Raw genomic sequence first — 14685 nt, 5'->3', positions numbered from 1 at the left:
TTCATCCATACTCAAATAATTTAAATCATATGGCATATGGAGATAACTCTTTTTAATTTGATAACTACAGTATGTCATGGGTTTTTAATGCTGTTGTAATTCTCCATTATCTTTTTTTTTAATTTATTGTACAGGCTAATTATAATTTATACATCTGATTGAGAATATTTCTTGAGGTTTGTAGCTTAATTTAAAAGAATTAATGACCTGGAAATTCAAAACGTCAAAACAAACTCTCCGGTTCTCGTTTCGCTTTGCCTGACCAAAAACCTTCCGTGTCCCAAAGTACCATCGTGTAACACCTGTTGTGTAGCCTCAGACCTAGGTAGCATTCCATGGAACCATAATTCTTTCTTCAAGCTTTGACCAATATCCGATTCAGTTGCTAGAAAAAATACACTAAAGAATCTTGAATAAAAACTTTAAATAAAAAAAAAAATAAGGAAGGAGCATATCAAAGGTCCACCGCGATGGGACTCAATATTATGGCCGACTTAAATTCAGGTTTATCAGTTGCCGTTCTAATTTTTATACAAAACGTGTAAAAATATGATGTAAGAGTAGACTCAATAATTTGTTGTTTAATTTTACGTTGTCAATAAATGTCGGTATATATTAAATTACATAAAAAATACGCATAATTCTAATAAAAGTAGATAAGTTATAATAATTATTTATTAAGGCTGTATTCCGTTGCAAAACCAGGCGAACCAGACCGGTAAACTACGGTTCTTGAAAAACATCGGTTTGATACAGAACGGTTTGGTAAAATACTGGAAACGTCAAATGTTGACGTTTTCTAAATTTCAATATCTATTATAAAATTTATCTTTTATGCATTTTTAATGTGCCTATTCTCTGGTTTTACGTTTGCTTCTTCTTTTCAATGGAGTTTAATATTGAAAAGTACTTTATTAATAAACTGTTAAACTCGTTAGACAGCTCAAGTGAAGATTTGCTGGTCCAATATTAAAAAAGATCAATAATAAACAAACAAATCTAATCAATATTTATATTTTTATAGTTTACAAAACATTCATGATTACTTGTTGTCTTGTTTTTCATGTTTTCTTTAAATGTTCCTGACTTTAAGAAACAATAGCTGCATCATAAGTTTAAATGGTCCTAAAAAGTTATTCTATTAAGTTAATGAAATTTATTTACCTTTACTGCCTACCTCCATTGCTTTTGAATGTAAATACAAAATATTATTACAAATTTTAGAAATTAAATGAGAATGTCACTCGAACTTCTAATATTTGCGTGATTTCTGTCATATAAATGACATTGATTGACAAACAAAACCAGAAAAACGCCTTCCCGCGCTGGTTAGTTTGGTGACAATTATGATAGATATTCTTCAGGAACCGTGTTCTGTAATAAGAATACTTTCAGGAAACAGATAGAAACAGAACATAAAACCATAACCGAGGTAAGCAACAGAATACACCCTAAAACAAACATCTGATACGCTACTGAAGCAGGTAAGTCAAATTGACGTATTTAAATTCTTTGTCCTCTAATCTTTGACAAGTGATAAATAAAAGCAAAAATGTAAGAAAAAATATGTAATTAGTTAATTTTAAGTGAATTTCATAAATGATCGGTTTACTATATGTATATTATATAGTCACTTACTAGAGTAAAAAGTTATTTCATTATTTCCCTCGATTTTTGACCGAGATCTACCGCACGCTACACGACCAACTACTTAACATCTTTTTCGATAAATCGCAATAGTGTCACTGTTAATTTAAGTTCTGCCACAATTTCCTTCTAGATTTACTACCTCTAAACAACTACCAGTTGTAAAATAAATACTGAATAATATAAACTAAGCTCAGTAAAGGACCGACAAATCCACAAAATTTCAAATCAAATTGAAATGTGTCAAATGAATCTTCAAACAGAACTGTCAAGTATCCCCACCCCTTGCTTAATTTTTTTATTCAAAGAATAAAAATAATCTATGACAGTGATGGCGAATCGCAGGACAGACAAATATATGAACAGAATTTGACCCATATGTCAAAAAGGTTCGCCATCCATGATCTGGGACTTACTAGGGGTGCCTTCAATGCCAGAGGTTCCTATTTCAAAGTTTGAACTGGATGACAGTCTGTCATTTGGACGGCCACCCCCTGATGCATGTCTTGGAGGTAAATCTGGAGCGTTTGACTGATATTCGGAATTGCCAACCCCTAGTTCGTTGCCACCAGGACCAAGCCTCATACAATATCTAGAAAACACACATTATAAAATTATACAGGGTTCGGCAATAGTGCGTGGTTAAGTGTAAACGTAAAGTATGTACAAGGATGTATTTCAGGAAAATATTTTCTATAGGATGGCTCAAAAAAGTGTGAGTGAATCAAGATGATTTTTTTTAACTGAAACACCCTGTATATTATTACATTTTTGGCTTTCTTTCAGATCACTTTACATAATTCTAAGATATGGGTAAATATATTTGGATAATTTTAGAGATATTAATAAATAAATAAAAAAATATATATTTTTCAAACTTCCTTAAAAAAATTATTACAAATACAAGAATTGTCCTGAAATCAAAACTATATTAGGTATTTACTTTTGATGGGCTATATTACTTTGCTATAAATATCGTAATCTTAAATCATACAGGGTGTTCAAAATTCTACGCCAAACTTTCTAACATATAAAATAATTTTTCTGTTTTTTTTTTTAAATGGAACGCCCTGTATGTTATTTTTTATTAGATGAACAGCCACCCTGTAGAAGTCAAAATATTTTTCTGAAAAAAATAAATACTAATTCAAACTTTAGATAGGGGTTACAGATGCCCAAAAACTGTTGCAGGACCCTGTATATTATGGGTTCTAATGTTCTACTGCTTTAAACGTGATATAATTATATGTTTTTAAATTTTGATCTATGTTTTTTAACTGATAAACATGTTTGTATGATATTTGTATGTTATTTTGTTGTTTTTTATTGATATTGTCTAATTTTTATTTTTGTCTAGGCTGAGTATATATTCTATTTTTCTTTTTCTTTTACGCAGCTTTGTTAACAAGAGTAATCTTAGAAACAATAAAGCATTAATTGATTTATTGAATATAAATAATAAAAAAATATGTTGTATCAAAAATTATTACTTTATAGTGGCCAGCCAAGATCTCATATCATCTGTATCGTGAGCTTCTATAACAAACTCCATGTTATTACTAGCTTTAAGAACAAATGTGTTTTCGTGATCAGGCATTTCCAGTGCTGTGGTCTCCTGGCTTCCGTAATAAGGGCACAAAATACACCACTTCGGGCTAAAAAAAGACCCATTTTCTTGACGCTATGTTTTAAATTTAGTGTATACACTCACCTTAGGGTTTTTGGGGCGAATAAAACTCTAGCATATACCCACCGGTGGCTTTGACCAGTTGCAGTCTACATTTTTCCCATTTCGGTGTTCCAGAGGGTTGATCTAAGCATTCAGGGGGTTGTGTAATCAACAATACCCTCCTTTGCGGCATTCAACAACAATTTTAGCCAACTTAGTTTTGTTGTGACTGATAGAATCATCATCTGAATGTTTGTGAAAGATATCTTTACTTTTTCTCAACATCTTAAAGCTGAGCCTCTGAAAAAAGGTTTGTGGGTCATTTTAGGTGAGCCTTCTTCCACTTCAAAACTATCTTCGTTATTTGTAGGGGTAGTATTTGTTTTCACTCCGTTCAAAACTTGTTTCCTCCTCCTAGTCTACGTCTGGTGAAGTCTTTTCGAACTCTTCAGTGAAACAATCTACGAATTTTTTCAGTAAATCTTTGTGGTTTACTAGATTTCGAGCGTTTTCTGGTAAACTCATGTTGATGTATTGGTTGCAACTTTTGGAAAAATCTTGAGCGGCGACCATGGCATGTCTCTCACAAAAATCTATCCAAGAATTCTCGGGATTACTGCTCTCGAAAGCTGCCGCCATACTGTTGTTTATAATTGTTTTTTTTATAAATAAATTACATGTTTTGATACAGTCAAATACTACAAAAATTATAATAGCTTTTTTAGATTAACTTTAATGAAAAAAATAATTTGATATCTGTCATTCTTGTCTGGACATAATGTCAGAATCTGCGTCTTATTTTTTATCTATCTCTTTTTATTTTATGAGAAATGAGAGAGAGAAAATAATACAAGTATGGCGAAACTAGACATAATTTTTAATCGATAATGCATACGTGTTAGAAAAGGATAACGAGATGTCAACAAACATTTGACAAACATATTCCGGTTTTTTTCCGGCAGTAAATGACAGTGACAGATGATGGTATCTGACCCAGAGATATGAAGGTAGGACGAAAGAACTACCACGAGTGCGCATTTAATACTAAATATGGCCATCAAAAAACTTATAATTTATAATCACGATTACTTTCTGACCTCCCCCTATCAACCTAAGCGCAAACATGATGATTTATCATGTTTATAATTTCTGCGCAAGTTCGTAATGGCTCTTTCTACCCCTATATCTCTGATCTGACCTCTGTTTTGAGGTTATGTAGATTCTTAGGTTATATTTTTATTTTGGTATGTTTCAGGGATTTAAATATTTTTAAATTATGAATAATAAGGAGAAAGAAACTGCATTTACGGACGAAGACAGGTTAAAGTTAGCTGCTAAACTTGATCTAGAGTTGGATGAATTCATAAATAATTTACCCAAACGAAAATACGAAGATGGGTGGCCCGAAGATCGCTGGGAAGAAGTACCTATATTACTGTAAATTTTTAGAAGCCTTGTATTTATAACGAACCTATTTTATCTAGGAAATGGAGAAACACCCTTTTTTTATGAAACAGTCTCCTCAACCCGGTCAAGACCTACATCCATTGTACGAGGGACTCCAAAAACTGAAGTACGATCCTAATGAGAACGAACCTCATGGTAAAATACTGTAAAATGCCTTGTAACATTGTGATTTTCCTACTGTTTTTTTGTAGAATTGGCTGTAGCATATAAAGATGATGGAAATTTTAACTTTAAACATAAAAACTATAGGTTGGCAATTGTAGCTTACACTGAAGGCATTAAACAGAAATGCGGAGATGCAGATATTGAGGCTAGTTTATATAATAATAGAGCGGCATCTCATTGGTTCCTTAAAAATTACAGGTTTGTGTTTTTTTTGTAACTTTGTACAGGGTGTCTCATTTATGAGTAAAGTCATCACTGTACTATATTATACTCATGATACAAAGAATACAAGGTATGATATTGCGCAGGTTGGTCACTACGTCACAGGTGATAAACGGCACCATTGGTCGGCAAGCTCTGCGCGCCAATTTCAAATTGTCAAACAGATTGTGTCATCTGTGAAATTTGATTGTGTCAAAATGTGAAAATAATTTTTCAAGTGTCAAGCTCGATGTCAAAACATAACTTTTGGGGTTACATCCTAATTCTTCCCTATTTTAGTTCTTTTTTTATTAGTGGCAATTGAACAATATGGATATTTTTTTGTATGGCGTATGACCTCACAGGTGGTATGCGCAAACTCATGATACAAAGAATACAAGGTATGATATTGCGCAGGTTGGTCATTACGTCACAGGTGATAAACGGCACCATTGGTCGGCAAGCTCCGCGCGCCAATTTCAAATTGTCAAACAGATGACACAAAAAATGTGAAAATAATTTTTCAAATGTCAAGCTCAATGATTTGACATAACTTTTGGGGTTATGTCCTAATTCTTCCCTATTTTAGGTCTTTTTTTATTAGTGGCAATTGAACAATATGGATATTTTTTTGTATGGCGTATGACGTCACAGGTGGTATGCGCAAACTTAACGAAATTGGAACCGCTATCGATCATACCTTGTTTTCTTTGTACCATGGCGCAAACTTAACGAAATTGGAGCCGCTATCGATTAGTGTTGGGCAGAATCGTCTTTTTTGAGAATCGAGTACTGTGTATTCGAGAACTATCAAGGATCGAATACTTTTCCGAGTACCGAATACTCGAATTCAAAACTAACGTCAAGCCAGATTGCAGTGCTTGCCTGATCGTTATTCATAGAAAAGAGATATACTGATCGTTATTAATCATGATACAACAAGGTACAAAACAAGGTATGATCGATAGCGGCTCCAATTTCATTCAGTTTGCGCATATCATCTGTGACGTCACTAAGCCATATAAAAAATCCATATTGTTCAATTGCCACCCGTGATTGCAACTAATAAAAAAATACATAAAATAGGGAAGAATTAGGACATAACCACTAAAGTTATGTCAAATCCTCATAATATATTTGGTCAAATCATTGAGGTTGACATTTGAAAAGCTAAAGGCGTGAACTCGTAATCGCAAAAATCGAGTTTCGAATTCACTGGTGACCGAAAATTTCAGACTCGGACACGAAAGTAGTAACGCGTGTCATATTTACTTTAAATTTTTAATACTCGTTGGTATTCGAGTACCGGATCGCGAGTACTCGAGTTCAACGAGTACTTTGAAGAATCGAGTAAGTATTCGATTCTTATACTCGAGTACCCCATCACTACTATCGATCATACCTTGTTTTCTTTGTACCATGCTATATACTTGTTTATGAATCTAAAGATGCTGCTGCACTTGTGCAATAATTGTACACACAGAAACTAGCGTGGAATAGCCAATAACTAAAGTTTGACGTTGAATAAATTGTTCTATTGTTTTGATTACCTAATATAAATCGGCCGCCTATGTTAAAAAGTTAAATAATGCATTTCACCTTATTTATAAAATAAATAGAGTATATTATATTTTTAGAGAGTTCATAATAACCAAATAAAATACAAATATAATATACAGGGTATCCCATTTAAAAATATAACTTTACAACAATTTCAAATTCGCCCTGTGTTTTGGGAACTAAGAGAGCTAGGACAAATCTGTTTGAAGCATTTTTTATCCGCATCTTTGTTACTCATAAACAAGAAACCCTATAAAACACACAAAAATTGGACACCCTGTACTCTGTATTAATCTATTCTAGGTCTTGCCTACATGACTGTGAGTTAGCCTTAAAACTTAAGCCTGATTATGATAAAGTTTCGAATAGGGCTGCTCATTGTTCATACCACTTGGGGCAATATGACAAAGCTGTCGAATTCTGTGATTTAATTTTGGAAAAAAATAAAACCGATAAAGATATCTTGGAATTAAGAAAAAAATGTGTTAACGATGCAAAATTAAAAGACAGAAATACGAGGAAAAAATATTTAGAAGATAAAAAGAAAAAACAAATTGAAAATACCTTAATTGAAGAGATTTTGAAGAGGGGATACAATATTGAGAGAAAGGGTGAGAATAAATAACTTTTAATTATAGAGAAATCAATAAAAATTGGCGTCAATACAAGGGGATGTAATAAGTAGATAACTGCAATTAACATTTTACCAACACAATAAAGTTTTTTCTTTTTTTTTTATTAAAGTCTTAAATTTTGAAGTTACAAAAAGTAAAGAGTAATGTTAACCAATTAGAACTTTACATTTTTCAGCCTTCGTTCAGAAAACTTGCTAATAACTTCATTTAATTAGAATGTGTTAAAGTAAAAAAAAGTAGTCGTGGCAACATCGCGACGTGTATTCGTCCAATATCTTGATATTCTGATATCTAGAAAAATACTTAACAATAGATTTTTTTAGGAAATTTAAATCTGAGTCATTTAGAACCATGTTTTCCGGAACTAGTAATTCAAGAGTATATTTAGATGACCAGGAGAATGTTTTGATTTGGCCTGTAGTACTAGTTTATCCAGAGTATAAGATTATGGATTATATACAACAATTTCCAGAAAATGTTTGGTACTTTTTGTCTTAATTTTATTTTAAAAATTTCAAAATTATTTTTAATAATATTTTTTAGTTTCTATGAGCAACTTGAGGTAGTTTTTAATATGTATCCAGAGTGGGATGTAAAGCAAGAATATAAAGTTGATAATTTAAACGTGTATTTCGAGACTGAAAAACAAGATTTAGTAAGAGTTGATGTTAGTAAAAGTCTAAAAGAAATATTGCAAGATAAGAAGTGAGTAAATTTATTGAATTATTTGATGAAAATATATGTAAATTTGATTTTATTTTTTAGGTATGTTATTAGAGCTGGAACTCCATCTTTTCTAGTTGTTGTTAGGGAAGTACCGTTGAAAAACATTTGTTAAATAAATAATAATAAAATCAAAACTGTTATATTTTCTGTTCTTTTAAAACGACATACCGTATGATCGAAAAAAGGGGCGTCTAAGACGGTTGAGAATGACAATCAATGATAATTTCTCCCAGTTAGCCTTAACAAAGGTTGTAATGTATGTTTATATTGTTAATATTATTGTTATATTATACAGGGTGAGTCTTAGCTGGTAGATATCGATAAAAAAACATATTTTCTCTATACCATTTTTGAAATAAGTCCAAAATAACGGAGTTATTTTACTTTGAAAAATTTTATAGGAATTTTTGAATAATCAATTTAATCTGTGGTGAATTCCCCAAACACATGCTAAATTACAAATTTTATATTTTATTTTAAATTAAAAAATTACAGACTTGATACAGGAGAGTGCAGTATAAAAAGCGACAAATAAATAATTTTTACAAAATCTACTTCTTTTGTGCTGACTTCTCCCTGTATGCTTTAATACTTGGCAGGTTACAAATCTTCTCAACAAGACCACTTAAAGCAGGGTACGGCTTCAACAGACCAGGATGCCTTTTTTCGAATTCTTCCAGAGTTCCGGCAAATTGAAAATCAGACCATGTAAGCTAAAATAGTCATAGAAAATGTCAAAAACTGTATATTGCTAATTTTGGGAAAGTTTCAAACACCCTATGCAATAGTTTACCAAATTGAGTAATTTTTTTTTCAATCAATCCTAATTTATGTCATATACTAACATACCAAATCTAGTTTTTTATCTGATAAAATAAAAAAGTTATAGGGGGTGAGCCACTTTTGAGACGTACCCGGTAGAGAAGAGATGTACCTTAATGATAAAGTGGTTTTTAAATCCCTTGCTTTGTTAAACAAATCCACAGGGTTTTTCAAACTTCCGACAAAATATCAACATTTTGTTTTCACTAGTATAATATACAGATGAAAACTTTATTTTTTAATTTAAAAAAGAGTAAAAAAAGTTAAATTATTTAGCTACAAATCGCTTAAAAAAATCACCAAAATCGGACCAGCAAATCAAAATATATTGAACATTAAAATTCATAAAAATTTTAAGGTGTCCATTTTTCGTGTCACTCAATGTATCATCTGTGGTATCATAGTGTATACCTGTGATCCAACTGTGTATCCTCCGTTTTTAGACACTACAGCCTCAAATTTACTTAAATAATAAGGCACATCTTCTTCAAAAAGCTGTTTCTTCAGTGTTTCTTTCTTTTCGGGATCGGCTTCTCTGAAATACCTCATACCTTCTGAAATATTAAATAAAAAATTTTAATTTATTATGTTCCTTTTGTGTGTCGTCGATCAGCATTTATAAGCATACTTTATACCGTTTTTTTTTCGATTATATGGTATACAGGGTGTCCCAGGCTGAGCGTGCATTAGAAGTTTCTACAGAACTACAACATCTAGCTCGGAGATTTTTTGCACATCATAGTTTCACAACGAGATCTATCGATTAAAAATATTTTCAATATGGAGGCACTTCCGGATATAGCGGAAGTTGACAGCAAATTTCTTATTTTAAATGGGTGCCCCCATTTTTTATTATGTACTTAAATTCTATGTAAAATTTTATAAATTTTGATATTAAATACTCTATATCTAACATTAACCGTTTTTGAGAAAAAAAATATTTAACATTTTTGAACGAAAAGAACTGCCTGTCAAAAATATGTGTATAGCCTAAACGTCAAATTTAGTGAATACCACAGCCACTGTGCCATAAAGAAAAAACATGTGGCTATCTATTTCAAAAATTAAATTGTTTGAATGTCATATAATAATGACCGCAGCTGTCATAGAATTGAGATTAAAAAAGTATCATAAATTATTTTTTTCAAATGGAAACTCACTTTTTTTATTTCACTAGTGAAAAGGCTTTTCAATTCGTTACTTTTCAACTATACATGTTCCTATACCTAAAATAAATCGATTTTGAGTTATTTAAGATTTAGTTTTAAAGCGTATATTTTTCTTGATTTTAACCAGTAGCCTATGACATTAAACGTCAAGTGAGGTAGATCTCAATAGATCTGGCCATGTCATATTGTGACGCTTTGTTGAAAAAGCAGCATCATTTTCGGGCCAACTTTGCGCTGTTTTTTTTTTCGATCATATGGAATATTATTAATAATATCAACTATTTGATATCACTAAAGAGCGAAAATACGAGATATATATTTGAAGGGTCGGCCGTAACAACGTTGTATATAACAAAAGGAGTGAATGGAATAAATCACGAAAAACGATAAGAGGTCATTTAGGTGATGATAAAACTTCGTATTTAGTATAGTTTACTAAAGTTGCTATAACTATACTGATTTATAATTTTTAAAAATGCTTATTACGAAATATCCAACTATAGAGGTCATTATTGTGGAAAATGCATGTAACAACGTTGTATGTTCATGTAACTTACAACGATGTTACACGTAAACAATGTATATTAAATTAAAGCAAATGATTTTTTAATAAATTTACTTTATTAATAAAGGTTTTTTCGTCATACTATATTGTTATATTATTATAACATAAGCAAAATCAGAATGGAAAAGATGCATATAACGTCCGCCGGACGTTATCATAACGGCCGGCGGCCGTTAAGTTTCTAAGGTAATCGTAACGTCTGTCACCTGCAACAATGACTATTTATTGTCAGTTGGACTTTTCAAAAATTGGGAAAATAGACCATAGCGAGATGTCGCGAGAAATTCCGTTGGAAATACAGGAGGAAGCGGCTGCGGCTACTCAAAATTATACTTCCGACTATAACCAGAGAGAGATATCAGCAGGAATATGACAATTTTTTGAAGTGGCGGCAGGATAGAAGTATAAACAGCGTAAATGAAGCGGTATTGCTGGCTTATGCTAAAAGAATGTCTGAAATGTATTCTCCTACATCACTGTGGACAAAGATATCCATGCTGAAGCTTGCGTTGAGAGTATATGAAAACATCGACATATCAAGGTAAAAAGCCATTATATTCTTCGATATTTAATCATACTCATCTAAATTATATTTGTTCATAGATTTGGTAAACTGTTCATGTTTCTGAGGCGCAAAAACGAAGGTTATTCACCAAAAAGCCAAAGTTCTGTCGGAGAATGACATAAATAATTTTCTACTGGATGCCGATGATTACACCTGGTTACTCGAAAAAATTGTATTGGTGCTTGGTATTCTTGGAGCTTGTAGGCGCAGCGAGCTTTGGTCACTCACAGTTGATGATTTCGAAGATTCGAGAAAAATATTCTTGTCTCATTAAGAAATACTAAAAATAAGAAAGATAGGAAATTTCTTATTCCAAAAACGGGCCTTCCGTTTGATGCCTATGGTTTATACAAAAATACATCAACCTGCGTCCTCGTAACTTTGACAATCCAAAATTTTTCATTGGTTACAAGAAAGGCAAGTGTGTTAAGCAAATCGTCGGTATACATACCATCGGGAGCGTACCGCAGAAAATTGCAAAATTTTTGAACTTGGAGAATCCAGAACGTTATACAGGGCATTCATTTCGTAGATTATCAGCAACCATGCTCGCCGAAAATGGTGGTGATTTACTATCGCTAAAGGAGCTAGGAGGATGGGAGTCTTCAACAGTGGCAGAAACTTACATAGAAAAATCAGTTTCCAAAAGAATGAAAATAACAAATCAACTTTTTCATGATAGCTCCAAAATAATGTGTCTTTAGTGGATACAAATATTTGCCATTCTTCAGTAGCATCATCTTCTTCTATAAAATCTGTAAATCCCTGGGAAGGATTACAGATTTCTAAGAACAACAAGTGCACTTTTTAATTTCCATGTTCATTATCATGAAAAATGAATTTTAGTATAAGACATTATGTATTTTTTATCCTTACTTGTGTTATTGTTCAATAAAATTTGTTATTAAATAGTAGTGTTTATTGCTCTAAAAAATCTGCAGTATGACGAAAAATCTAGAACGCAACACGGCCGATAACAAATAACGGCCTTGGCTGCTTATGATCCTCGGCTATCGCCTCGGATCACAAACTTCAGCCCGGCCGTTATTTGTTGTTTATCGGCCTTATTACGTTAATAACTATAAAGAAAGAACTTACATAACGCAAACATTATTTTCAAAAAACTGGTTTTACAAAATAAAATCTTAGTACTAGATAAATTAGAATATTGCTCTCCAGCATCTCTTGAACGTTTTCTCGCGTTTTGTTTCCAGTTCTCTATATTTAGTTTCCTTTTTTCCCCTATTTAAGTGGGAAATATCCGCGGGTGAAAGTTGCACCGCCCTCTTACTAAGCGCTTAAACGCACGTACAACGTTATTATCGGGAATGCAAGGCTGGCACTGACTGAAGGTCGCCCTATTGCCAGACATCGGGCAAAATTTTTCGGTTCCAGTTGCGCCAATACATTCAAATATGCTTATAAAACGTTGTTTTAGGGAAACATCACATTTCAGCAAAATGTTACATACAACGTTGTTACGGCCGACCCTTCATTTATAAATACACTTTTTAAACGCTTAAGGGGGCAGACAGTATTTATACTATAGGAAATTCAAATAATTCGTTTTCTGACAGATGGAAATAAATTGTCTGATCGTTTGACACTTAATGTCAAAGGAAGCTAGATAAAATCAAGAAAAATATAGGTTTTCAAACTCAATCTTAAATAACTTAAAAATGATTTATTTTAGGTATAGGAACATATATAGCTAAAAAGTAACGAATTGAAAAACCGTTTCATTAGTGAAATAAAAAAGTGGGTTTATATTTGAAAAAAATGATTTATGATAATTTTTTAATCACTCATTTCCATGGCAGCTACCGCTATTATTATATGACATTTGAACAATTTAATTTTTTAAATAGATAGCCACATATCTTCTCTTTATGTCACAGTGTCTGTGGTAATGACTAAATTTAACTCTTAGGCTATACAAATTTTTTCGGCAGGTAGTGTTTTTCGTCCAAAAATTATAAATAATTTTTTTTCTCAAAAACGGTTAATGTTAGATATAGAGTGTTTGACATCAATATTCATAGAATTTTACAGAGAATTTAAGTATGTAATAAAAAATGGGGGCACCCATTTAAAATAAGAAAGTTGCTGTCAATTTCCGGTATTTCCGGAAGTGCCGCCATATTGAAAATATTTTTAATCGATAGATCTCGTTGTAAAACAATGATGTGCGAAAAATCTCCGATCTAGATATTGTAGTTCTCTAGAAACTTCTAATGCACGCTCAGCCTGGGACACCGTGTATACAGACTGTTCTAATAATCCGTAGACATAGAACTAGATACTATATCGGGTGCATCTGAAAAGTGGCTCACCCTTATAACTTTTTTATTTTTTCACATAAAAACGAGATGTGGTATGTTAGTATATGACATAAGACAAAAATTGGGTTTGATTGACGTATTCAATTGTTTTCGGTCACTTCGTGTTTCACCGGAAATGACAACAACTTTTGATTTTTAAATAGCACCCTTGGTACTTTTTTACTTTATTTGATAGATATTGACTCTGAATAGAATGGCATATCATATGTCAGCTTTTGACATTCTCTTGAAAAAAAATTGTATTTTAAATTTCAATCTAGAGTGCCATGGCTGTGTTAAAACACTATTTTATAATCCAGGAGCCTTAGAAAAATATATTTGATCGTCTAAAGTTTTAGTCTTATCCTGGCCGGTTAAACGATGCCCAAATCGTATTTTTAATCATATTTCAATTTTTTCAAATGGAACGAGGATGGTTCATTAGCATATTCGGAAAAAGCATTTTTTACGAATAATTTGGTACCACACACTTGGTATTTTGAGTCAAATTGCCGTTATGAACCGGATATCACAATTTCAAATAAACCGCATGTGCAAAAATGTCGAAAGTTGACATACGATATGTCATTTTATTCAGAGTGTCATTTTCTACCGAATAAAGTAAAAAAATACCGAGGGTGCTATTTAAAAATCAAAAGTTGTAGTCATTTCCGGTGAAACAGGAAGTGACTGAAAACAATTGAATACGTCAATCAATCCTAATTTATGTCATATACTGACATACCAAATATGTTTTTTTTTATCTGAAAAAATAAAAAGTTATACGGGTGAGCAATTTTTGAGACGCACCCGGTATATTATTAGAATCAAAATAAGTTAATTATAGTAGGTAGCGATATTCTCGTACTCTTTTAATTTATTTTGTGAGCGTCAAAAAATGTTAAAACACATAGCAAAAGTAGTTCTATGTAGTACTTCTATGTCCACGGAAAATTGGGACACCCTGTATGATTAATAATAGAAATTCAGTTATTACTTTGTCCAAGATCTCCAAGTGTATCCACCAATTCATCGCATTTTAGGGCTTCCCATTCATTTTGTCCAACTAGATTGAATTTTTTCGCTAAAAATCTGGCAATAGCCAGACTCTGGGCTACTGGTTTACCATCGACTTCAAGAACAGGAAGCTGTCCATAAGGAGTTTCTAAAAAA

General features: G+C 32.2%; 2 protein-coding genes and 1 pseudogene across 2 annotated transcripts; 1 reads left to right on the top strand and 2 right to left on the bottom strand.

Annotated features, from left to right (window-relative positions):
• Window positions 1-215: 215 nt before the first annotated feature.
• LOC115884189 lies at window positions 216-4051 on the bottom strand (annotated as a pseudogene).
• Window positions 4052-4537: 486 nt separating this feature from the next.
• LOC115884192 (tetratricopeptide repeat protein 4-like) lies at window positions 4538-8182 on the top strand. The gene is given in 8 exon segments (XM_030902682.1): window positions 4538-4739; window positions 4801-4918; window positions 4975-5146; window positions 7013-7320; window positions 7668-7709; window positions 7712-7826; window positions 7888-8049; window positions 8110-8182. Coding segments are annotated over 8 exon segments (1137 nt in total). The 5' UTR covers window positions 4538-4592.
• A 339-nt stretch (window positions 8183-8521) lies between these two features.
• LOC115884191 (glutathione S-transferase-like) lies at window positions 8522-14677 on the bottom strand (the record flags this gene model as incomplete). The annotated part of the gene is made up of 3 exons (XM_030902681.1): window positions 8522-8783; window positions 9304-9446; window positions 14510-14677. Coding segments are annotated over 3 exons (473 nt in total), but the record flags the coding sequence as incomplete, so codon positions are not given.
• Window positions 14678-14685: the final 8 nt, after the last annotated feature.

Source organism: Sitophilus oryzae, unplaced genomic scaffold, assembly GCF_002938485.1.
Source record: "Sitophilus oryzae breed Bouriz unplaced genomic scaffold, Soryzae_2.0 scaffold_204_pilon_pilon, whole genome shotgun sequence".
NCBI classification, from domain to species: domain Eukaryota; kingdom Metazoa; phylum Arthropoda; class Insecta; order Coleoptera; family Curculionidae; genus Sitophilus; species Sitophilus oryzae.
Note: the sequence above shows the minus strand (reverse complement) of the source record. Positions and strands in the feature narration are given on the sequence as shown.